The sequence below is a fragment of the Erithacus rubecula genome (assembly GCF_903797595.1).
Source record: "Erithacus rubecula genome assembly, chromosome: 11".
Lineage (NCBI taxonomy): Eukaryota > Metazoa > Chordata > Aves > Passeriformes > Muscicapidae > Erithacus > Erithacus rubecula.
Genome location: NC_136663.1, coordinates 5241531 through 5269046, shown reverse-complemented (window position 1 = coordinate 5269046; position 27516 = coordinate 5241531). Strand labels below are relative to the sequence as shown.

At 39.2% G+C, this 27516-nt stretch overlaps 1 protein-coding gene across 7 annotated transcripts in view; it reads right to left on the bottom strand.

Moving 5' to 3' along the window:
• The window catches only part of NAALADL2 (N-acetylated alpha-linked acidic dipeptidase like 2), a 400924-nt gene that overhangs the window by 182966 nt on the left and 190442 nt on the right, over positions 1–27516 (bottom strand). For all 7 annotated transcript variants that reach the window (XM_079315503.1, XM_079315508.1, XM_079315504.1 and 4 more), the window contains one exon: positions 26818–27298. In XM_079315503.1, the coding sequence (XP_079171629.1) occupies positions 26818–27298 (481 nt within the window). The remainder of the gene's footprint in view (positions 1–26817; positions 27299–27516) is intronic.

The window sequence follows — 27516 nt, the reverse complement described above, 5'->3', positions numbered from 1 at the left end:
GTTAAGTTAATAGTTTTGTCAACAAAATACAATATTAGCTGTGGTATTTATGTAAGCAATATCTTCCAGAGCACCAACAGGATTTAGGAAAGTGAAAAGAGTTAAGCTTCTCTTTGGAACTGGAAGTGGGATCATCTTTTCTACAGACTGTAACAGCAAATTTCCTCAGCAATCAGAAATGCATCAATGCAGAGTCTGGGTAGACACAGAGGGAGCACAAAAAGGCTCCAGTCACCCACACGTGTGGAACTCACTGTCAATTAGGATAAAGTTTGCTTCTGTATTTCTCAGTGAACTCTGCTCTGCCAAGGCTGTCAAACCCTGCCCATACCTTCTCTTCTTCCTGAGGTTTTGTGATTTGCTTTGGGATGTGGATGTGGAGGAGGGTCACCTCATGTCACACACATTTTTTTACCATTCTTGGGAGCTTTTCCACCACCTCTCCTCACCATCCTTCCCTTCCCACTGCAAACTGTCCTTTGGTTACCCCAGTCTTTGATGGCTTCACTCACATCTGCTCTCCTGCATTGCCACATTTCACTCCTGAAATGTTCCTTGTCAGCTCCAGCCCACTGTTCCCCTATAACACATTCCTCTGTGTGCTGAGCTGACAGGATCAGCAAACAAATAATATAATGCATTTGAGCCTTGGGACTGAAAAAATGACTGATGAGCCAAATACACCTTGAGTGGAGAAAGAGAGAAAGAATTCAACTTGACAGGGGAGCTGGACCACGAATGCCTCCCCCAGCCTTTCAGCCTGCATATCACAAGAGAAACACTCCAGAAGCATTGGCTTATAAAAATAATTTACTCACAATATCCAGATGGTGAGTGGGGAGAGGAATAGCCTAGCTGCTGGAAGTGTTTTCCCACCTTGTATTCTGATTTTAAAGTTTGAGATAAAAGTGATGTCACTTGAGGTGACTTGGCAGTCTGTGCCCACAGGTTTGTTCTCTAGGCTAGCACAAGGTACAAATTTGTATAATTTGGGTAAAATATTTTTTCTACCTCAATAATCAGGTTCTAAATTTTATTTGACAATGTTACTCATGTGTAATACAGCACCTTTCTTTTGGAGGATCAAATACCAGCTAATTTAAGCTTTGGATTGTTAGAGGGGTTTCTGGGGGAGCAAGTAATTATAAGATTTTGTATAATTATGTTATGCAAGGCATTTACAGAGCTGAGAGATGGAAAATGAGAATAATCTTGCTCTGCATCATCCTCTGTTCACCTTGGCCACTAATATTAGGGGATGTGATTTAATGACACATTTATATGAAGACAACAAATGCTTTATAGCTTACTATACACTACATTGCTAGGATGCATTTCTTAAATCATCAACAAAATTACCCTCTCTAGCTATGCATTTAGTCTATCTCTCAGCAAGTGGAAAGACTGAATTAATCACATTAGCCATAACCAAGATTTCTTTTTGCTTCTTTTAATGGATGATTAACATTAGAATCTCAGATCCATATTTAGACATATAAATAAATAAAATCTTGAATTAAAAATGATGAGCACTGAAAATTAGGTCACCTATGTAGGAGTTTTATTAAAGACTTAAGTAGAGTTGAGAATATTTCCTCCTCAGTTAGAACATTTTCCCATGGGAGACTGGCAAGTCATCAGGCATTTCTAAGGACAAGAGAGACCTTGGTCCATCCTCTTCTACACCCTCAGGTCTCAGCCCTAAGTCTCCAGAGCCCAAATCCTCTGCCTGCCAGTATCTGCTGCCTTATCAGTACTGCAAACCCACCCAATAAACTCACCCACCTCCAGTTCCCCTAAAGGGATCCTTGTCCCAAGCCCTTCCCTCTCCCTCCATCTGAAAACTCCAGTTTGTTCAGCTCTGCTGATGGAACAATAAACCCACCTCATCCACAACAGTCTGGGGTCATTATTTACACACAATTTAAACACTTTGTATTTATTAACTGAGCTAATCCACTAGATAGAAAAATATTTGTGCAGCAAGTCTGCTCCCTGAGACTAATTATTATTTTTGAACAAGCCACCATTCAACACAGCCCCTTCTTGCAGCATTTTTTGGGCACCCACAGTAGGCAGTGGCTATTCTGCTTCCTGAAATGAAAGCAGCACATCAAAGCCCTCTAGCTGAATGGGCCTGACCTTTGTAAAGCAGTGCTATTAATAAGTTAAAATAAACTGCAGGACTCCAGCAACCAGGTTAAAAACCCAGTAAATAGCCAGGAGACGACACAAAATGAGACCAAGTCGTCTGTGTGTAATGAAGAGGACAATATCCTAAAATTGAATCAGCTTCCAATAGCCAAGATCTGCTTTTAAAATACAGAGATACATCTGCATTGGCAAATGAAAAGGCAAAAAGTGCATTTAAGGCAGTCAAAGGCACACTGCTTCCATCCATTCGTATTCCAGAACAATGATGCATGAAATAATGGCTGTTAATACACAGGTGTGCACACACTGCCAGATTAAGGATAAACCCCAAACCAGACTGACTGCAAGAGGAAAACATCTACTTTTCTTCCTATAAATGTGCAGGTCTCTTACAAGAACATATAATTGTAAAAAAATAAATTTTTACAACTGCATTTTCTTAGTTCAGAAATCAGGGGGATATGCAGAATATACACAAACCCCCAGGAATAACTGTTAATTTGTGTACATGTGTGTGCTGGTGTGTGCACAGCATCAGCTGCTGGGACTGGAAGGAGCCTGACACCTGCTTCAGCATCAGCTGCTCTTTTCCTGTTTAAGGCAGATTGCAGAACACCAGAAGATTTCAGTGCAACTCTTGATGACAGCAAGATGTTTGGAACACAACCTGCTTTCTCTGCCCCTGAACATTTGTAGCTGCAGCTCCACTTGTCTCCTGCCAGCTGCAGCAGAAACCTCAGGAGACTCAGCTACCCCAGGCTGCTCCAGCCTCATTCACCACAGCCTGGCAGAGAGACCCACAACAGCTTTTCAGCTGCTACTAGATGATTACAGAGGGATTTTCAGAAAATAAAATTTAAAAAAAAAAAAAAAAATTAAAAAAAAAAAAAGAAAGAAAAAAAAAAAAAGAAGAAAATTAAAAATTCTGTATCTAACAAGGTATCAAGGTCAAAAACTTAATGTAAGCTCCTAACATGACAAAATTACAGGATCACCTCCATACATTGAACTGTTTCTCTCTGGGTTAATTACAGAGCAAAGCTGTGACCTCATACTGAAGCCCCCAAAATTATAGTACCACACAAAGGGTAAAGTTTAAATTAATCAAAGCCATTTTATCTTCACATTCATCAGTTCCATAATATGACACAAACATTCACAGTACAAAACCCCATCAAATGCTTCCAGAAATTACAGCATTATTCAAGCATTTTACACTTCAAAAATCATCTGCTGCAAAATCAACTGTAATTCTTTTGCAGTACTCACAGGAAGTGATCAATTCTAAGACACTAGTTTCTACCAAAAATATATTTATGAACCATTAATGAACAAAATTATATTAAGCAACCTAATCAGCATTTTGCTCACACCCTCAAACCAGATGGATCACTGATGTACAAAATATTTTCTTCTAAGTAGCCTCCCTCAGTAGATAACTACTGAATTCTTAGACATCTTTCTTATATAACTAAGAACAGCAAAATAATACACCCAAACCATAAAAGCAACTTACATAAAAAGCTTTAAAGAGCCTGAAATACATTAATAGGTGAATTTAATCTGATTATCCACATCCAACGAAGGATTTCATATTATAACAAGTTGGATTATCAGATAATTCCTGCCAACTGTATCATTAGAAACATTAATACAATGAAAGGCTGCAGTTGTCAGCTAATAAGTGCATTGCAAATGTGGCATCACACATATAATCACAAGCAGTCAATATGTAACTTCTTATTTTTGAGAATGGAAGACTATCAGTAACACAAGAATTTTAACACTGATTATTTTTTTCCATCTCCTAATCCAGGCACACTCAGGAAGAAATGGTAACTGAATCACTCAGAAGGGTTTTGGGATCCTTGATTGTACCAGTGCTTTTATTCCTTACAATACCCAGCACAAGTTTAGCACATCCCCCAAAAGAGGTCCAGTCAGTGTTTCAACCATAAAATGCAGCTCAAAGCAATTTCAGAAACAGAAACTGGAGGAGAGGAGTGAAAGCAAAAGGCACAACACACTGCCAGGATCCCATTGTGTATTTCCAACTCTCATTTTAGGCATATCCGTGTAATGTGACCAACTATCAGGGAGATTTTTATAGGATATTACTCAGACAAGCAGACAATACTTGAAATGTCATGCATGGCTCACAGTGGAGCCTTTTCCCCAGCTTTATTCCCAAATTCCTATACAAGTGCCTGCAGCAACAAATAAGTTTCCAGCCATGCAAATCTGTTTTGCATTTAATCTCAAGTCTTAGCTCCTGGAATACTGTGACAGTGTCAGATTTTCAGCTTTTATTAAGAAAGTATTTTAGCTGTTAGGATTACAAAGCAGAACATAACAGAAATGAACCGAGAACACTCAGCAGTCAGATAACAAATTAAAAAGCATTCCTATTTAGATATAATTACTTTCATTGCTTGAGCAAGTAACAATAGAGAGCAGATGAATAATTTTGCCTTGTGGTGTTGACAATACTGCTTTGTGTAATATTAAAAACAAAAATTAAGGTGGTGAGACAGTCACACAGGGGGACGTGTCTGTGGTTGGATTTTTGCCTGCACTGCCAGTGAGGAGCAGCCTTGGGGCCACCACTGCAGGGTCCCAACAGCAATGTCACCACTGTCACAGCTCTGCTGCCTTTGGGGTCCCTGCCCTGGTGGCAGCTCAGAGAATCCTGCAGGCACAGAGCCACAAGAACACGCTCCACACACTCAGGGCTTTGGATGCTGCCAGGAATGGCTGCACTCCTCTGGTCTAGGCACGTGAGCTCAGTGAAAATAAAAGCAGTATTAGGGGTAATATTTCATCCCCCTGCACTTCATGCTTGTTGGACAGCTGCTGCATGCCACACCACAGGAGCTGTGCTTCTGTAAAGAGAGGAGAAAACCAAAGGGCTCTGGAACACTGCAAACCCTGCTTTGATTTACAGTGAGGAGAGGGGAAGGATATAATAAGAGATGGATAAACCCCTCTCGCTTGCTATAATATAAAGAAAACTATTCTAAACAACAAGGCTATTCTGGAGAACCCCTAGGCTAACAATTTAATTTCTGACTGCAGGGATATTACCTTGTTAAATCAACAGTCAGTGAAAGGCTTTTACTTCTTCCTGTAAATGCATTCTCAGCCCTTCCCTTTGCCACTGTACTCCTGCCACCAGATGGAGGGCACACCATGTGCCACGAGCAGGGAAAGCCACAACTCCTCCTGTGGCTCTTGACTCGTTCCAAACAAATAAATTCAGTTTAAAGTTGCTGTCTGCACTGACTGGAGGGAGCACTTGGGCCAGCAGCACAGGACACAGCGAGCAGAGGAAAAGCCATACAGCAGTGGTTTTATGAGGAATAAAGTCATTCATTTGAAACTGTGCTGAGAATATAACAGTAATTTATGTAGTTACCTGCAACAGTCTTTAGATTAGTAGATGATAGCCAGGCAATGCAAGATTTATTCTTTCAAAAGGCATTTCTTTCTTGAAACAGAGGGCATGCCAAGGAGTGTACAGTTCTGTTGTAAGCCTTGCATACATTGTGAATAAAGTTACTGCAGGAAAAGGGAAAACAGTTTAATTCTTCAGCCATCTGCTACAGCGTGACCCTGCTAATTTAAGACACAGTAAAGCAATTTTGATGAAAGCAAAAATTATTACAACTTCAGTGAGAACTCAGAATTGGCTGAAAATAGGAGTGAGAAAACTTCTATTTATGTCTGGAAAACTCCCATCTATTCCTTATTCACCCAGTCTTTGGAACTGAATAAAATGTTTTCTTCTCCTGTTGCTTCTGACAGATTAAGCATTCCAGAGCTGCCCATAATTAATTTTGGCATGAAGGTAACTACCCTTGCACAGTCTGGAAGACAAATGGAGTGTCAGAGAAAGGCATCCCAGAGTAATTTGTTTCTTGCCTTATCTACAAGAAACAGGTGTAATTTTTTAACAGGTGTGATAGGACAGCACTAGACAGTGAATCATCACCATCCAGTAAATGGAAACGTTAAGAGACATACTTTGAGCACTAAGGAAGGAGTAGGGAGGAAAATATAGAAATCAATTAGTCAAACAAAGCAACCTGATGCCCTGCCCCAAACTCCAAACAAGCCTTAGGTGAGCATCACACATCCATTATGGAGCCATTATTGAGGATCTGCAAGGCAGCAGCCAGGGAAATCCTGTTGTTTGGAGATCCTGGTGTCACACACATCCCTGTCCCAAGAGCTGTGACTCAAACTGTCCACCCAGCTCCAGGGACAGATCAGGACATGACAAACCAATGGTTTGGTTTCCCTGACCATCACCATGCTGCTAAGCATGATGACCATCCTGTCTTGTGGCATCTCTTCCCTTTGGAAAGGCAGGCAGCTACTCAAGGTGAGGCAGCAAGAGGGGTGACCCCAATTCCCATTCTTGCTTCCCTTTCCCAGAGAGCAGGCTGCCAGCAGGACAGAGCCACCAACAGGGACAGGGCCACACAGGAGCAGCCTGGGCTCCTGGGATGCCACTCTGGGATTACCAGGGAGAGACACTGCTCTGTGAGGTGGGATTTATTTATTAACACCAAAAGTACAAACCTGTCATCCCCAAGCTTTCCTTTCTTATTTACCTCGCCTCTCCCCTATCAGCTTAAATCCTCGCTCTCTTTTCTCAGCTCAAGATTACTTTTGGTTGTCTTATCAGCCTCCTCCAGACTGATAGTTTCAAAGGCAGATATATCCTTGGTGTGTGTGTGTGTCTGACAGGTCTGGCCTCACTTTTTATGACACCTGTGCTGACAGCACATTGCCACCACAGATAGACAACTGCAGCTGAGCAAGCCCAAGGACTCTGCAACCTGAAGGAACAAAACTTTTCCTCCTTTTATATGAAGATTTCCATTGTGACCTTTCCACTAAATGCAGACTATGAGCCCAGAGAATTTTATACAGTCAGAATGTGTCAGTGAGTCAGTCAGTGCAGATCCAAAAGGTGGGCAAAAGCCTCAATGCCAGTCAAAAACTGAAATGGAAATAACAACTGAGTACTATTAAAAAGGTGTTACTCACCCTTTCACTCTCCAAAATGTAATTTTTCAAAATTTCTATCAGTTTTTCCCCAAGCAGAAAAGTAAGGGGAAAACCATTGCTTCCCCTGGCTCCCAGAATTACTTGGAAATCAAGGTCAATCACATCAAAGCCCTGACACACAGAGTGTTTATTCTTGGACTTGGTGAAATTAGTGTCTTCCTGTCTGACACTCCAGCTAAATCCAGAGTCCAATTCCAAACCCAGGAGATCGAAGAGGAGCTGAACAATCAGCTGTTACAATTTCAATTCAGCATCACCTGAACACAAACTGAAAAACACACATGGGGGAAAAAAAAAAACCAAAACCCACACCCAAAACCACACATTGAATTTATAAAATCTACCAAAAATGTTAATGATTACTCCAGAGTAAAGAGGGAGTGAAGCAATAATTTATGAATATCAGTATGTCACCAAAAAGTTGTAAAGAGCATTTCTCTCTCAATTCAGCACAAAATTACTTTTGTTGCCCATGAAGTATACAAAAACATCATCAGAAGTGAGTCAAGTAGCAGGGGAAAAAAATTGCCAAAACCCTCCTGGTGACTAAGAGGTCATCCAGAGAAAAGCAAGAATCTTGCCTGGAATAAACTTTTTCAGAGAACTTTCACAGAGACTGTAATTTCCTAAATTTGCCAATATGATACATTCAATACCACTGACAAGGTATTGGAAAAAGAAAATTTTAAAAAAGTTTTAAATAAGTGTACTCATTTAAAGTGGTATTAACACTAAAACCAGAAGAAAATAATACTCTCATATACACTCATATAAAGAGGTAAGAATTAAAACTGGAAGAGGATATGCAACAACCTAGACAGATTTTATCCATACCATGTTAACTTCAAATTTCCATATTGAAATTACAGCACATCATCTGATTATTATATATGTGTTCTGCTGATAATTTTCCAAGTTATTCACCTGAATACAGCTGATTAAATTAACTGCTTTTTTGTTTGTTTTGGTTAGCTTTTTGGGGTTTTGTTGCTTTTTTTTTTTTTTTTTTTAATTAATAACATCTTTGCCCTCTCCACCCAATTAAACCTCCCTTTTATGCAAATGTATCACAGAAATTGTAGATGGAAGCTTCTTTCTTCCCCTCCTTTAATGAAAATATTGTGAAGAACAGCTAAGCAACATGTAAGAAGGAATGATGTCTTTAGGTGCTTAATGAAAATATGCATTTACCTGACCAAAAAAAGCCCTTTTTTTTTTTAGAAGAGTCAGAAACACCTCAAGGCATAATACAACCATTAAGTGAGCTGTAATTATTGACTGTGAGCTCCCAGAGAATGCTCTGCTGCATTTGGCACTGGCACAGAACAGGAGGCAGTTTCAATTACATGCCTGATCTGTGAAGTTTATTGATCTTCAGAAGCAGGGCTAAGTCTTAACTGGGAAAGCTCAGATGATGTTGAAAAGGTCTCCTGTTTACCTTCCTGCCTTTTTGTTGCTGCTGTTTTTAATTAATTAACAGGGTTAGGGGTTGCTGTCCGTGCCTTTTACAAAATTTGGCATATTTAAATTATGAAATACACGTTTCGATATTTTCTTAATTTCTCACATGAAAAGTACAATAATTCAAAGGTGTACCCTGTTGATACAATTTAACCTTGAATTATGTTTTAAGATTCTTAGCCAATTTTTGTCTGAAATCAGAACATTTTTTCAATGAGGAAAGTGAAAAACTGGCTTGAAGAGAGCTTGCTGTGCTATCATACTCTCAGAACTTAACTTAACTTAAGAACTTCCTTAACTGAAATTGAAATTACAGGTATAATATATAGTACTCTTTTGTTTATCCTACACATAATACCAACACTAATGCTCACAGGACAGAATTTACCATTGTATCCAATATATTGCTGCTGTTGAAAATATAAATTCATGTTTTCCACATCATCAATGTGATGTAAGTATGAAGTGTTATGAGTATGTAAGTAAGAAAAAAAAATATTGTTACCTTGGAAATTTTAATTTTTTCTCACTAGTTTGGGGTTCTTTTCCCCATAAAAGCCCACTGCAATGGAGATGCCTCCACTGCTAACATTAGGGTTTGTTTACCTGTTTCAAGTAGCAGGATTGCAGTCCATCTTTATAGATTTTACAGGGATGTTGATTTCAGTTTAATGAGCATCAGAGAGCATCTGGCAATTACACCCCTGAGGAAAACTAACTGATAAATGTGCAGACTTGCTGCAGCAAGGCTGGCAAAATCCACTCTTTAAAAACAGCTCTCAAATGGTCTCTGGCACAGAGAGAAAAGTTTACAAGGAAGGAGCTCCTACTTTACTTTGAAAATCATTAGGAAGACTAAGTGCCATGTCAGAAATAGCTCTGATGAGATCCAGTTATTTTCTAAAATCAGATTTTCCCAGGAGCACAGCTCCTCATGGAGATGCCCAGCAGGAAGGTCGGGATCACAAGTAATTAATTGTTCTCTTAATAGGGAGTAAGAATTGGCCACCAACCTTTCCAGGAGAAAAAGCTGGCAAAAAACACCTGCAAGGACCAAGGCAGAAGGTGTTGACAGGTGAGCTAGCAAGGTGGCATGGGAATTCCCTTGGTTACATAGAGTTGTACAATCCTGGAAAACATTCCATGGGAGAAGCTAAAATGACCCCAGGTTTTGTCCAGCAGTTACAGCAGGAAAACTGAAAAACACCTGAAACTAAACACTGACCTAGTGCTCTGTGTGAGTACAGTTCAAAGACATGGTGCTCAGCAAATAAAGCAGGAGAATAAAAGCAAACAGCCCTTTTCATCCAGCAGCAGTAAAACCAGAGGGCAGAAAACGAGGCTGGATTGCTGATGCTTGTTGCACCAACAAACTGTGCCTGAGTCACAAAACCTGTCTCAGGGTAACCATCCCTGTGCAACACGGGGCAGGGTAACAAAGTGCTGCCTCCAAAGTCAATCTGAGCCACAAAAATTACCTCCCTGCCCTGGGAAATGGTGGGAATGGCTGTGTGGAAGGCAGCAGGAAGCAGAGCAGTGTGCAGGCGCTGCTGTGGGAAAAAAGGAGCCAGAGAGGGCTTGGTTAAACCACCTAAATACAAATATGACCCCAGGTGACAAAGAGTGTTCCATTATCTTGGTGACTGTCAAGCATGGCCAGCAGCTCCCAGTGCTCTTCCAGGGCTAAGCACAGCCTCAAATGTAAATGTGAGCTGAGGACAGAAGTTAAAGAGCAAATGTCTGGACAGCACAATAAGGCAATGTGAGAAACAGCTCCTGATGACCTGTTTGTGATCTCTCTCTCCTCTGCCTGAGCACTTGCAGAGGTACATGGACAGGAAAGACAATAAATCTGGAAAATACCAGAACAATTTTATGTAGCTTAGATATTCAAATAAAGAATCCTCATTTTCAGTCAAATATTAACAAACTTGAGTTTTAAAGGAAAAAATCATCCATTTCCAATGCTGAATATAGATTATTATAAAATTTCTTCTCGTAATTTAGACTGTGCAGACTAACATCTTAAGAAAACTTCATGGCTCTTCACATCCTTAGCCTGGGACTCCTACTCATTTGGTCTCTCTTACTGAAATTCTTTTCACACCTGTCATATGCAAGTGTAAGAATAAAAAAAAAAAGAACTTGTCCTAGATAGGGCAGAGATTTTTGAGCACGTTTCATTGGGCTCATGTAGACTTTTGTTTCTAACCACATTAGAAGTTCATATTATCTAAGTAATTTTTAATTATCACTAATGCAAACATTTGTACTGTGCATCAAACTGACTGGAGGATTTAACAGGATGCATAGTTCCATGTGTGCAGATGTTCAAATATAAAGCTTTTAAATAAAAACTCAGTATTTACTGTAAAAATGAATCAAGAAACAACAATTGTTTCCTATTTCAATGAAAGGTGTATCTTTAAAAAAATGAGATTCATTCCTGATATCAAGCTGACCAACCGAATTAAATTTTCAAGAATTATTCTGTTGCTGGAGTTTAAATCTCTCTCCTAGCAGAGATTCAAATATTAGTTCCATAATACCTCTGTAAATACAAAAATTCCCCAAATCTCAGCTGTCTTATTCCTTCCAATAATCCTGTGCCTGAAAATGTGTCTGGGGTTTTAAAACACAAATTTACAAATAACCCAAAAGAAACCAAAACCAAAACAAAGTAAAATCAAAACCCTAACACACCTGAGATGCTCAGAGCTAAGGCACTTGCCTTATTCCCTCACCCCACTTGTTTATGAGGAGCTCCAGGGCACAGTGTGAAACATATTCTGGCAGCAATTACAGTTTCAGGGAAACTGGTGTTCTGAAGAAACAAAATATTTTGCATTTACAGTCTCTTTGGTCTTCTTTAACCTTCAAACTGCTTAAAAACCCAAAGATAATTTTTACTCTGCGTATTCCATGCCATCAAACTAGCACATCTCCAAAGCTGAGAAAACATATGCTGTCAGCAAAGAACAAAATGATCTCTTTGATACTAATACCTGTGATAGTAGCATGATAATAACTATGTGTGACAACTTCTCCCTGCTCTCAGAATAATTATGGCTCTCCAGACCTCAACATCTGCGTTACCAGATGTTACTGTCAACCACGTAAGCAAAAGCACTGCAGAAACCTGGCCAGCCTCCAGAGCTTTAGTCTCAATACCTCAGCAGATGCAGGTGGTTTTCAGCAGTCCAATATTTGGAGCACCAAGCCATGCAAATCCACTTGTGTAAACAAGAAAACGGCATCAGCAAATAATGCATCATACCCAAACAGGCTCGCTGCAGCCTGGGACTGACATTTCTGCCAACCCAAGGAGAACTGAGATGAGATTTAGCATGTCTGACACAAAAAATAGTAATGTTCCAACATGCTTCTGTCTGAAAATTCAGTTTCATTAAGTCCTTTTAACTTTAACATTGACTTTCACACACAGACAGAGTGTGTGCCAGCTGGATGACACATGAGCTATTAAAAAACAGGCATGGGCAGCAGAATCCTAAAATATCATCTCAAACCCATAAATCATTCACTCTTAAGACATAAGTGGCATCTTAGCACCAAACTCTTTGCCTGAACAGGATGATTTACATACAGTGCAGCTTTTATGGAAGAATTTTTCTTCTGTCTATGTATGTCTAAACTGCTGCAATCTGAAATTAAATTATCTTCAGCAGGGAAGCAATCCAAACTCCAGCTGAACTTTCTAAGTGAAAATAAACATATTTAAAATGGAATTAACTGTAGCTAAAGGGTAGCAGTCTTTCATAAAGGTGCCTGAAGCCCTTGGATGCTGAACCTTTTTTATTTCACACTCCTTGACTATTAAACCAACACGTTTATACCAAGTAAGAAGAATGAGTCGATTTCTACTAATGACTCCTCTAACATTTTGTTTCCACAACCAGGGAGAGATGAGGGTGCCCTATCCTACGTGGCCAGACTTTCTTCAGTTTCTCCAGTCATCCTAGGACATCCCTTTCCCAGAAGAGGCACCTGGAGAGCAGCTCTGCTGCTGCAGCATCTCTGAGTCCAGCACTGCTGAACATCCAGCTTTTCCTCCTCAAAACCCACTGTGGATCCCTAGGGCTGCTCAGACATTTTAGGAACCACTCACCCAACACACTGCTGGGCACACAGAGGGTGTTGCTACAAATACAGATGGGCTTTTCCTAACAAGTTGCCCCAAAGCATTTTACACAAGCAGCAAGCAAGGCCCAACTTGCTTATGCACTTTATTTATAAATTAGGGAGGTGTGAGTGGAGGCTTGAAGGAGATGTAAAATACCAACAAGAAGAGGAGCTGTCTGCTAGATCTCAGCAGAGCTGTGCAGGCTGAGAGGTAAAGCAAAGCAGGTTTCACAGCCAAGGACTGCATCCAGTATTTGGTACTTGGACATGAATCTCTGAAGGGTAGTGAATGTGTATCAGCCTAAGTGTTCAGATACATAATTAAGTCAGAAATCATTAGGGCCTTTATGACAGCTCTACAGCACTAAAAGTCAAGGTTTCCACTATAAAACTTCTTCTTCATGCATATAAAAATTAGCTGTCAGAATTATTTCTAGGTTCAAATATGTCTCATAAGCTCTTCACCTTCAAGCAAATTAAACTGAAGTGCCCAATCATTTTTAAATGGCATAAGCAGTAAGTTCTAGGGGGGTTGCAGTCTGATACAATTCTGAATATTCAGCCTTTTAACTTGAATTTCAGCAATTAAGGTTTCCTTAGCAGCAGTAGCTTCACCCTCTCTTCAACTCTATGCTCACAATTTTCTCATTTTCTACAATTATGGCAAAGGCTGCATTCAGAATTAAGGAGCATAAGCTACACATGCAGGCATAAATTTTTAGGAAAACAAAGGCAGTGTTACCACTGGTTATTGGCATTTTTATGGCTTGAAACAGAGGAAGGCTCTAGAACACCAGCCACTGTATAGAGAGCAAATAAAATCACTCACCACCCCAGAGAGCTCCCAGCCTTGACACCTGAGTAACCAGATTTTTAAAATCCATACATTCATGGTCTTTACTTATTCTGGTCTCTCTATGCACAGAGGTACTTAAAAAAAAAAAATACATATATATATATATATATATATTTCAAAAAACGAGTGCCTATCAATGCTATAAATAACCTAGCTATATCTTGCTGCAGCTTGTCTCTGAGAAACTATGTACAATCAGGATTATTTTATTTATTTATGAGTTAAAAATATATATCCAAGCATGCTATTCCATAAATATACACTAGGAAACCTGAAAAAAGAATAATGAGAAATTTTTAAATCTGCTCTAAAAGAGAACTTAATCAGTAAAGAATTAGTTATACATCTAGACCATTAGAAGGGGAGTTGCAAACTGGAGGGTCTCCCTTTTAGTGGCAAAACCAGGGAGAACCAGTTCAGGGACATTTAAAAATATACAATTTGCCTTACTCAAATCATGTGTACATGTGGCTTTATCCTGCTCTAAGAAACACAACTCCACTTTCATGATTGTCCATATACTGCTTAAAATGACATTTATAATTCATTTTAATTCCAAATTATTTTTCTTAGAATTTTTTTTTAGTTCTTCCTGACTGAAACGATAGTAATTTACTGAATTACTAAATTAATGAAGTGCTGAATCTATATTTAGTAAACTAGTCCCTTCTGCTCAGATCTATGAATATAAGATGATGAGAAAAATTTCACATTATAATAATGAAAAAACTAATTTAATATATTTGATTATTTCTTTAAGAAAAGTCTAAACAGCATTAGCTCCGACTTTTTGATTCCCAGTGCATAATAATATTTGTGTAATAAATCATGCCTGTCTTTTGTTTAGATTTTATGGGGGTTTTCTTAAAGGAAAAATAAAATACAGATAATGAATTTGATTAAATCAAAACATTATTATAGAACACACACTTTGAAAGGTAAATTGAATACCATCAAGGAGCTTTTCTTGTCTTGGTTCCATCTTTGCTTTCCCTAAATAATTAAGCCTTCTCTGAAAATTCAGACTTTCAGCTAAAGAGATAACTACTTTATGATGCTGTACTTCAACATCTGCATGTATTCAAGGCTGGTGAGAGACAATATTTCCAGTGGGTATGAAACTCTTCTGGAAAATGGGGAAAATACATTGTCTTCAAGATCAAACCAGGTCCTCTCCACGGAGCTTTCCTCCATTCCATAAAATCAGAGTCACATCATTACTTGTGAGCAAGTACTCACTGTAATTTTCCATATCCAGGAGAATGTGGTTTCTCCCAAAGCTAGTGTTCAAGTAATGCTGTAAGCAAAAAACATTTGATTTTGCTGTATTCTCACATATTCCCAGGGTGGTTCAAACACTGTCTCAAACCTGTGCTAACAGAGATCCATCAGCTCCCCCTCAGCTGTAATAACAACAAACCAAACTTGAGCACACACAAATGCTTCCAAGGTTTCAAACACTGGTGTGGGCAAAATAAAATAAGAGCTTTTCTGGCAGACTTTAATAGCAAAGTTTAATAGTGCTCACAGCTGAGGAGAAGTAAATACATTGTTTGTAACAAAAAAAAAAAAAAAAAAAAAAAAAAAAAAAAAAAAAAAAAAGCATAAAGACATCTTCTAGCTATCTGTCAAGGAACACTAATTCTCTATTACTATCAAGTCATCTCTTTAAAGGAATACAAACAGTACTACAATATAGTTTTGATGCTTCTGGAATAGCTGCCCCTGCAATTCTTGCTAAGGTCTTTAAAGTTATCTTTTAAGGAGTTTTACGAGGCACTATGTTCATCCTGTATCACAATCTGACATAAAGAACTGAAACTATTTGTGTATGGCTACAGGAAACCTTATTGCAATTATTGCCATCCCTCTATGTATGAAATTGCTTTCCTCTCATCCTGGAATAAGAAACTATTTTTTGCTTTGGGGTAATAGATCTTCAGTTACTGATGGAATATCACCATTCTTATCCCAAAGTCACTCTTCATGAGTGGCACAACAGCACATAACAAGTACTTAACACTCATCTTCAGATAAATCTGTTTTCTACCTCTGCTGAATGGAGTCATACAATATAATGCAGCCAACAACCAGTGTCTAACACAGAATAAAGAAAAGGTGTTAAAATGTCTTTATCCACCAGGAGATCCAGCAGATCACTAATGCTGAAGTTAATTCTTTTGGGGTAAACTGCATTATTCAATAAAATTTCAGTGTAAACATTCTGAATTCTTTGGAATTTGGAGCAAGTGTGTAAGGAAACCATTAAAGAATATCCTCCTATGCTAGCAGGTGCTGCAGGAATGCCAGCTGCCCTTGTCTAAGAGGATGAAAAGGGGTCCAGACCTCCAATAGATTCACCTGTTTTGGAGAAACCAAGCACATCAGCAAAGGAGGATCACATGAAGCCCCCCAGAAGTCAGAAGATGCTGGGACACCCTTTGCTGGGACAGGATGCCCAGCTCAGCTGAGATGCCCTGGGAGAACCCTGGGCTTTCCCTGAGGAAAGGCAGCCAAGCAGCAAAGCATTTAGATCTGGTACACACAATTCCACAGTCCTGCTGGAAAGAATCCCAACATTCCCCCAAAGCAATCTGGGAAATGACCAGTTCTGCCAATTTTGGGGAGGCAGAGAGCCCAGCTGGGCAAGGAGGAGCCTTCCACCATGGAGACCCAGAGCTCTGAGCACCAGGACACCTTGGGCATCCTCTGCAGCCTCCTGAGCAAGGCAGGAATGCCACTGCAGAGCTTCTCACTTACCTAATTTGATACAGGATAATTTGATCTTTAATGTCAGTCTTAATTACGTTAACTGAGGGGAAGGGATCCAATCCTACCGCCACCGTTTAATCCTAGTATGACTCACCCTGATCCGATTAACTGTTTCCCACACGGAGAAACCTTTTTAATGTCAGGACACACTGAGTCAGGAGGAAATGAGAGAGACAGAGGAGAGACCCAGCCCTCCATGAGCCTCCTTCCTCCTCAGGAATCTGTGATCTGAACACGGCTGCTGAGGCAGTGCTGGCAAGAGCTGGAAACAGGGAGTTAGATTAATCCAGGCAGGATGCGACAAAAGCATGTAAAACCAATTTCAAAATCCACAAGACTAAAGGAGGATTTAATTTATTTAGCTTTGTATTTCCAGAATAATACCAAATGATTCTTGTTTTAACAGAGTCTGCTTCTTAAAAAGAAAGAAAAAAAAAAAAAAAAAGTTTTGCTAGCGAAGAGCTGCAAATCCCAGATAATGCCCAGCCTGCTGACAGTGTCATGAACAGCTCCCTGTGCCTTCCAGGAGCTCTGTGACAGCACCCAGCTCCACCCCAGCAAATGCAGCCACCACAGACCAAATCCTCTGGTTTGTTTCTGTTTGTTAATCAGCACAGACTATTAATATCAAGCCCTCTATGGCATTCTAGCAAAAGCAGCTCAAGAAGAAAGGGGGGAAAAGCATTAATTCAAAATTTAGTCACAAATTTTATTCATTGTGGTATGGTTCAATACAAGCTCTGAAAAGGCTGATGAAACACAGAGATCAGGCAAAAAAATATAAATTAAAAATCACTAAATCATCTCACCTCACCTTTTCTACACCACAGACATATTTTGCCTTGTGTTGAACCCTACGACAGTTTGGTTTGGCTAAAGAATATCCAACAACAGAACAAAGCCATAAAGGAATTGGCTCCATTAATCAGCTTTTCTGTCCTGTGTACTTTTACTTGTAATTTAATGCTGGATTCTTCCCCAGGTATCTGTTTTTATGTGGAAACACTGCTGTACTTCATCTTACATTCTATATAATACTTCTGTCAATATGAACGAGACAAGCCCCCCAGGCTCTATTTATATATATAAGGACTGTGTCCTTAATAACTCTCTGGGCATTTACAATACAGCCATCATGGCACTTTGAGGTTTTTACCACTTCAAAGGAACTATGAACACAAGAAGTACTTCTGGCCCTGGGATTAGAAGGTAATCAGGCTTCAGCCACAACCACAGGGAGAAGTGGTTCCAATATATGGTGGTTCTGGAATACATGACACCTTGGAGAAGTGTAAAGGACTGAACTTCAGTTAATATGCAAAATTACACCTATGTATTCAAATAGGCACAAAACCCCATATAGAAATGGTCAGCTACACAAATAGATATGTTTCTGTCTGTAGGAAACAGCCTTTACAAAAGTTGATAAAGAAAAAAATATATAAACCCCCCCCCACATTTTCTACAAGAACAAAATGAATACCTGTATTAATACCGTGCTTTATCTATCTTCTTAGCACATAAACTGAATAATTTAGAAACAATATCCCCTGCAGGGTCTGTGCTAGGATCCTGAGGAACCATGCAGATTTAACTTTTTTTGTCTCAGGGTTTAATTTTCTTAAGTAGTTTCCAGAAATATTAGTAAAGAAAAACAGGCATTATAATAGAGAAGAAAACCATTTGTATATTTTAGGTCACTATTTGCACTGCTAGCACACAGCAGCAGGTTCCATTTGCCTTGCACTAAGCATGCTATGAATAATTCAGCTCCTTGCTTCATTCCCTAAATAGTTGACAGGGAACAGAAACTTTGTTCATGACCTGTATGGCCTTTTCTGAAGCCTGCCTATTTATTTAATAATGCACATCACAAGGCTCATCACCCAGGCTGGCATTTATTAAAAATAAAAGCATTCAATAGCGATTACTAACAAATGACCACGAAACAAGTGACTTCCCAGAGCTGCCACCTTTTACTTGCAAATAGCACTCAGCCAACTATTTCAATAATTAAATGCTCTCAATCTGCCCTGCACCAGCCCTGGCTCACACAGCCTTGGACAGGAAACAGATTCCAGAAGCACTGGGAACACCTTCCAGCCTGGCCACAATTGTAACTGTAAATATCTGAGCTCTTGCTAAAGCTGGAAAAAAGAAAACAATGTCCATCAAAGGCACACTGACATTTTCATAGACTCCTGATATATTCTAAACTATTGATCTTTCTTCTCACTGTCTCACCTCTCCAAATTCTGATCAAGTCTTGGGCTTCTCCAGTCAGTCAGCTGAAGCAGCAGTAAAATGTGATTTTGCCTGTAGCATCACACCAGTACTGGGCTGAGTCAAGGTAATGTGCTTCAAAATTCTGGCCATTTCATCAGTTCTGTATTACAAGAGAGGATTACTGCAGGGGTCCAAAGCCATGTCCCAGCTTCCACAGGAAAGACACCCCAAATCACTTTCTTTCTCTAGACTCAGATCTCAGTAAAATATTACAATTATTGTAAACTACTGTCTGTAGAGCTTTCTCAGATTTCCTGGAGAGAAGTCAATCTGTGATGGGGTCCTGACCCTTTCAGCAATAGTGACCTTTCTGCTGAAGCCTCACAATTAATCAGCCAGATGGCTAATGAAGATTGAGCACCCATTAAAAAAAGTAAAGCAAGTAAGATCTTAAATTGTTATTTTTCATGCTCATTTTTGTTTCCGTTATCTTCTCTAAACCGTTAAGTAACAAATTCTTACAAAAGAGAAATAAAGACATTAAGCTGGTCAAGGACCAGACACTGCTTTGTGGGGAACCATCAGCATACCCTCCCCAAACAGGAACAAAAATCACGAGGTCTCCAAGAAAAAAAGATTTCCAAACAATTTTGCTTCTGAGCTATTCAAACACTCTGTGTTGATAATGACATCTCAATTCACTTTTCAAGTTTTATGTTTCCATAAAAAGAGAAAAAGAATGGAAAGAGAAAACTCCATCTTACTGGAAAATTATAGCCTTTTCAGCCTTGAAGAAATACCCATAAACCAAGCAGAGTATGAGTCGGTATTTTACCTTGGACAGGAACATATGTAAATTTGTGGCAACTGGATGTGTCCAAAGGAAACATTGGCTTACATGAAGGATGAGAAAGGAAACACCAGCTTATATGAAGGATGAGACTTGAAAATATCTATTTAAACATCACCCATTACTGAGAATGAGAAAAATCAGGCATACACACAGGAGACATTATTTAACTTCTTGTCCACAAACTGTACTCTAGAAAGTCAAAAAAGCCAACTTGTTTAATTTTGAAAAGTCTGACACTCTCCAAGTTCCAATATTTCAATGCAATCCATATTTGTTTCATTCCAGAAACTCATCAGCTTTCAAAGAGAATTGAACTGAGAATAGAAGCCCCTTAACAGAAGACTACTGCAGAATACCACCATTAAAATTGATTATTATTCAGACAATATCAATTTCATTATCCCTGATCGATCCTGAGCAATGTTCCCCAGAAACCTTCAATTACAAATGCTGCATCAACAGTAACTTAATACAGTACAGCAACTTGTAGTTAGCTAAATTCACATCAGTCTGGCTTATCAGGCTTCCAGCAAACAGCTGTCATAGGTGCTGATGGTAGGAACTGCATGTCAAAGCACCACCAAGAAGGGCTGAGAAAACTCCTTCCCCTCGGGGCTTTGTTAATTTGATTTATGTGCACAGGCAGGAAACTAATTGCTTATTGTTGCAGTGCCTACCATGGAACTGCAGATTCCACTGAAAGGCTGATCTCAGGAGTACCCATGGACTTCAGTCACATCCTGCTGATGAGAGATGCATCCTAAACAGGAATCTGCCCGTGCTTGGTGCTGCAGAAAGTTTAGGGACTCTTTGCAATGCCCTCTGCCATGATCTCCTCTGAGGAGAAATCCACACTGTAATGCTGGGAAAGTTCATTGCAGACAGGAGGAACTCCTGCAGTCGTTCAGGCAATTAGGAGACAGTCTATGTGTCACTAATTAAATTGTTAAGGGGGTTTGCTCTGCAAGGTTTGTTCCTCACTATCATTGTAAACACATCCCTGGGACCACCAGTCAAAATTGCTGATCCTCCTTGTATTGAGTTGCGAGGACTGGACAGTGAAGGACAACTATGTCCAATTTCTTCACCCTATGGTATTCACCAAATGTCCTACAATGAAAACTTCTTGTCATCTCAGCAGGTTGTGTGGCTTTTTTTTTTTTTTTTTCCCTCCAGGTTCTTTCTATTAGGAAAAATATAGTTTGGTTAAATCTATAAAAATGATAGATGGCAACATAAATTACTCTTTAGCTTCTAAACACTGCCTTTTAGGCAGCATTAGTGTCAGAGCTGCTCAGAAATCTCCAGTCAACTATTTCTGGTTTTCAGGTAAAGTCAAGTACAGAACCTTTCACTCACCAAAAGTTTCTTAAAATGGATGGATTTTTAAAATCCACAGATGTTTCACCATCCATTCCAGTCTGTCCCTGAAACAGATATGATCCCTTGGAAATCTGAGCTTTTCAACCAGCACCAGACCCCTGGAGGCAGAGGGGAGAGCAGGATGTCCTGGGGCAGATTCAAGGCATCATCCTTCACCCCTGTGTTACCCCAACCAGGCAGGAATGGGGAATGCCAGACCTTTAAAAAGCAAACTACTCCCTCAGCCAGGCTGGCACAGCTCATTTCATCATCTATTAGGGAAAGCAGCACTTGTCACCATTCAGAATTGCTGCTCTAATTGGGACTAAATTGCCCCACACTTTAAGCAGTGATGGTGAAGAAGCAGACAGCTAATGGCCATGGAAATTGGTTCTCTCTCTAAACCCTAACCACACTCCAGTTATGAGGACTGTGAGGCAATTCCAGCAAGGTAATCTTTAACTTTAAAATAAGTAAGATTATGCAATTCAAAACTAAGTGATCAGAGCAAAATTAATTTGCACTTTATAGCCTATCAAAAACTGGTGTCAGTTTTTCATGGAAAACACGAGGCACTTACAGACTAAAGGTATTCATCCAGGCTGTGACGGAGAGTGAATTTATCAAGGGACTTATTACTCATTATGCTGATGTGGCATAATACAGTTTATTGTCTAATTCATTAACATATCACACTTACTGCTTAGAAAATCAAACATGCATTGCTTAGGAAAATTATTTTAAGGCAACACTATGTACTTAATTTACGAAGGATACAGTTATGATACAAAAAAAAAAAAAATCAGATTTTACTGTAAATGATTTCCCAAATCAAGCATCTAAAAATCGATATATTTTTGTGGTTACCGTTAAAATAATTCAAAATTGAAAGCTGAAAAGAAAAATTGTTCTCAGTGAAACAGGTGGGGGAGTTGAAACATGTCCTTTCAATGTAAGTAAACCATAACCTAAGACATTTCTTCAAAAAAGAAAAGGAATATTATAAGCATATGCTGCAGCTGACCTTAACAGGATCAAACTTACATGTCCTTCTCATGTATTATATTGATATAATGCATCCTTTTCATCTAAAGAAACAAAATAATAAAAAAGAATTAAACTAAGAAAAACTATAAAACAGACAAGCCTTTCTATTAACACTTCTGAAGTACAGATATAACCTCTTTTTTTGGTTTAAAAAGAAATCATATTTGACATAAGTGGCTATCTGAAGCCTAAATTTATCACTTGGGTCACACAGGGCATCTTTCTTCCACAACAGACACCTCCCCATGTTCCCAGAGCCATTCTTCAGTGGGAGGTGGCAGGGGGATAAGTGGGAACTTTCCCTTGTTTGATATTACTCTTATCTTCTCTCAAAAGGGGCTTTGTACTTATAAATACACATTCAGAATTATCATGTGAATGAAGAGAATCCCAAGTGATTCTGCAGTGGGAAGGAAATAGATGCACTCAGCTCCTGGCTACCTGGGAACATGCCAACATCCATTTCCAAAGATGAGGCAGCCCTGGCTTCAGACCCAGCCTAACTAGATTTAACATTGCATTTTTGATAGAACACAAGAAATACCTGAAAGTGATATCCAAGAGGAAACAGGATGAGTTCCCACTGAGATTTGCCTTTTGCACAGCTCTTTTCAGCTGTTGGTGTGACAAGAAACAATATTTGTGTACAGGGGGATGAATGTGATGAAGATGAGCACTCCTTTCCTCACACCCTTCCTGAGCAGCCTCTGCTCCTGATTCCTCATTCCTGCCACAAAGGCAATTCACCAAGCACCAACCTGTAAATTTCACTCAGTCCAAATCCCCAAAACTCCAATTTTCCTGCAAATTCCAGGCTCTCTTTGCTCCTCATGTATGTATTTCACAGGCTTTACCTGGGAAAAAGGTTTGAAGCCTCAAGTTTTAACAGTATTAATTACGAGGAAAAAAACAAAACAAAACAAAACCAAGTAAAAGTCCTTTTCTCACTGCACTGGCACATTTTTTCCTTGGCCATGACACACAGAAGAGCAGCTGCTGCCAACGCCCTTTGAAGAATTAGGCTTAAGTTATGGACAGCAGCAGGCACCAGTGACAAATCAATTCTTGCCAGAGGTGGCTTTGGGAGATTCTGCAGGTGATATCACCAGCTGGAGTAAGGAACAGATACACCTGTAAAGGACAGTTAGTTCCAACTGGATGTATTATGAAGGGATTTAAACTTCCCTATTGCCCAAGGAGGGAAAAAATGATAGTGAAGGAAGCATTTGAGTGAGAATACACAGGATGAAAAGCAAGAGTTGAAATGCAGGAGCTTCTCTGTAGACTGGCTGGAGAGCAAAGCAAAGATTCTTCCCTCTGTGCCCTCATCACAGTTTTAATTATGGGAAGATGTACTAAAAAAAACCTGTAGATCTGATAATAAGATGTATCGTTTTGGAAAGTAATTATTGAGTAAAGCTCAATAAGGCTATAAGGATTTTAAAAACATGAGAGCAATTAGCTCATCTGATAAATAATGCACAACCAGAGTTATCACTGACATCAATACAACTGTCTGGTTTTTTACTCTTACTATTCAACATGCTTCAGTTTCCACCTCGTTTGGATATGGGATTTATGCCCTTTTCATACTCACCCTGAAGACCTTCAGGAGCAAAGTTACATCAAATTTGAACTTAATTTTTGTCATATATCTTCCAGAAGAAAACTGTAAAAGTTACATCCATGGCACAAACAGATATAATTACTGGATTCCCATCAGCCCAGTGATGTTTGCAAAATAGTGAGTGATCTTACTAGATCTGAATCTGCCTGTACTGTGGAGCAGATTGTTTCTCTTTAAATATATATATGAACAAATGTAGTATTTACACTCCTGAACTGTTTGATTTACTGACTGAATCCTATTAACAATATTGATTCCTTTTTTCTTTTCTGTCCCAGTTTAAAATGCAGCATGAGGAAAAAGTTCATTTTTCTTGTGGGAATTGCTTTTTCCCTTCAGGAACCTCTGACAACCCATCTTGAAACCTCTGATACATCAGGAATGAACTGATTTCTACCTTTATTGTCAACAATGAAAGGACCTCCCTACAGAGGTTGGAGAGAACTGTTCAAAAAGGCTCACAGAGATAATGTTGACTTAGGCTGTACCTTGATTAAGCAACTTGGCCAAGACCAGTAATTACAACTGTGCTAAATTGCACAGAAATTCTGCAGCATTCCCATTTCATGGGAAACAAGGTGCAAAGTTGAAGGAATAAAAGCCAACACACTGAGTTTTCTTACCTAATGATTTCTAGTATGCCTGCTGGAAAAAACAAAACAACAAAACCTTTACATGGAGCTGAGATGGATGAGACTGAAAAAAGAGGAGCCCAGCCAGGAGCCAGGAACACCTGAATATCCCAATTCAGCACGCCATGAACACAAGCTGCAGGTATCCCAGCACAGAATTGTTTAGGTTGGAAAACACCTCTAAGGTTGAGTTAAGGCAGCACTGCTGAGTGACAAGGTGCCTAAACCATGTCCCTAAATGCCACATCTACACATCCTTTAAATCCCTCCAGGGATGGGGACTCAACCACTTCTGCTCCTAAAAGGGACTGGTAGACAGGCTTCATTCAACTCTCACAGAACCCAGTCCAAATCCAAACAAAACCAACACAAGTTCCCTGGAGCACTTCTGCCAGTTTTTTAGAAGGGCAAAGGGTCAAATCCCCAAAGCTTCATCGACCAGAAGCAGATTTCACCCCAGCAGAAAGCTCCCACCCCAGACCTTCAAGCACATTAAGGTGATGCCTCCTCCAGCACCATGATTGGCACCTCTGTGTCTCTCAAACAGTTTTTTTTCCTCCTAATTCATTTACAAGACTGTTAGCAAACTCCCATACCATCTGAGCCTGATCTAAGGAGTAAACAACAAAAATTAAATTAATGTCATGCTCAGTAACATTTAGAAATTGCAAGATAAGCATCTGCCACTTATTCCTAGTAACTCAAGGTACTTTACTGAAGGAAGTTTTCCAAGAACATATATTGATTTTGTCAGGTTTGGGGTTTTTGTTTTTTTTAATCCAAGCAACATATGTTGCATGTTCTGTACTCTTAGCCCTACACACATTGAGGTTTCATTGCAGTCACTCTGATTTCTGCCAAACAGATGTTGAGGAAAAGAAACTGATCACAACATGGGATAAAAGCTGTCTCAGACCAAAATGCTGGGTTAGGAAAAACCTTGTGGGTAATGCAGTATACTAAAAGCATTAATTATATATTTATATACAGAATTGATAGGTAGCTGAATTAATATTCAACTACTTTTATTGAAATTGTGCTATTAAACAGAAGAGAAACCCAAACAAATATTAACAATTATATTACAGGATGGCAACTACCAAAGTCTTTTACGTTTCAAAGTATTTATATAATTCATTTTACTAAATTCCAGATTCTCACTAGTATCCTAATGGCAAGGTGAAATCATTTGACAAGTGATGAAGGGTTTGCAAAGGGATGGTTTTAAACCAGCCTTTGAAATAACATAATGCCAAGGGATTCCCAGTCCCCAAACACAAAGTACTGAAGTATTATTCTCAGTCTGACAGACATGCCAGCAATTTCCTGTAATTTGTGTAATACACAATCTTGGGGCTGATCTTACTCCAGTACTTTGGTTGTGATGAAGCCTAATGACAAAATTCAGTTCAATTTACTCTCTGAAACACAAAGAAGTTATCTTACTATATTAAAAATCAATATTTTTCATGACCTGTACCTTTCCCATTATGAAAATAATTAGTTTTGTATGAAGTACAATCAGTTCAGTACATGAAAACTGACATGAAACCCTTTATATTTACTTTTTCTCTTGAATTTAGTAACAGTGTTGGTTCAAAACATGGTATTACCCACTACAGGATTTAAGATTTGGCTTAGCAAATATAATAAAAGACAAATATTGTTACAAAACCCCTGTGGTGACTTTTGATGTATTTCTGATTTATTCAATAACATCTCTTTGGATGACCATGACAAAAGTCTTTTCTGTCTTCAGGAATGGGTGTTCTGCTGCTTCTGAACTGATAGTGATCAAAAAATCTGCAATGCATTTTTACCTTTAATGTGAAAAAGGATCTTTGCATTCCAGAAGCCAAAAATAAGCTCATCTTCCCTCCCCATATAGAAGTAACTTTCAAAAGTTGGCAGGAAAATCTATTTTCTACCATACCCACTGCTACAGAAGAGTGATTATACTCTGATACAAACATGCTTATGTAGACTGTCAAAGCAAAGGATTCCACATGGAAAAAAGAATGAAAAAAATCAAACCCAGGTATTTTACAAAAATTTACATTCCTAAAAAAAAGGTAATAAAGAATAAAAAATAAAGAAATCACCATCTCAATTTTTCCATCCAAAACCCATACAGAATAAAGGTTTAATTTACCATGTAGAGAAAAAACATCAGTTAGAGACCACTCTTGTGCCAAAAATTAAATGGGGATTTTTTAAAGCACCAAATATTACAAAACATCATATCAACCTTGCTTTTCAATGTGTTATTTGGCAGTCAGCTGGATCTAGGACAGCTGTTCTATTGTCTGTATTTCAATTCAATTTGAATTATCTGTGTCTTTCAATTCATTTATATTAAAGATAATAATATATTTAGCAATAGAACATTATTAAAGCAGAAAACTATTATGATAAGCCCAAATTTGCATTATTATAAAATGAATTTTGTAGATGCTGACGAACATCTCCCAAGTGTCATGATAAAGCTGAACATAAAAAAAAAAAATTAAAAAAGGTTTGTAAATAAGATTCCACATTTAAAAACATCAGGTGAAGATTTAACAGTGGTACCTGAGAGCATTTAGAGAAAAAAACCTGCCAAGGTACGTACCTGTAAATCCGCTGAATGTTTTCAGCCTTGATTTCCTTGAGAATTTCCTGGTAGATATGAGGATTATTTGGTTCTTGAGATGCTGGGGGAGAAGGGCATTTCTTGTGGGTGTAATATCCTATCACAACTCCAAAAATAAATAAAATCAAAGCAGTGCAAAAGGCTTTCAGCACCCGCAGCAGGCTGCAGCGGCCGCTCTTCGGTGCCTGCCTGGTGTAGTGGGAGATGTAGTCGGGGTCCTCCTGCAGCCTCTGGAACCTGCCCTTGGGAGAAGAGGAGGGCTGGATGGGCTCCAGGTCCAGCTCAGGGCTCTGGCTCTGGCTCAGGTGGCGCTGGTCCAAGCCAGGCTCCTCCAGCTCCTTCTCCATGTCCCACTCCAGCTCCAGCGCTGTGCCCTGCAGCTCATCGCTGTCCAGGTAAGGAGAGTGCCCCTGTGCCCTCTGCTCTGCTGCTATCACCTTGTGATAGGCCATCTTCTTATCTGTGGAAATACAATTTCAAACGCAAACGTTTGTTTCTACACACAGATTTATTTGTTTTTGTAGCTGAGAGAATGAAACCAACAACAAGGCCAAAATCTCACTATTTCACTCCCTCCATTTCCACTGTCCTGCCTTCTGTAGGATCAGCAATCCCATGAACATCATCGTGGGAAATACATTCATATGAATAAAAAGAATTTAAAAGTGCCAATGGCAA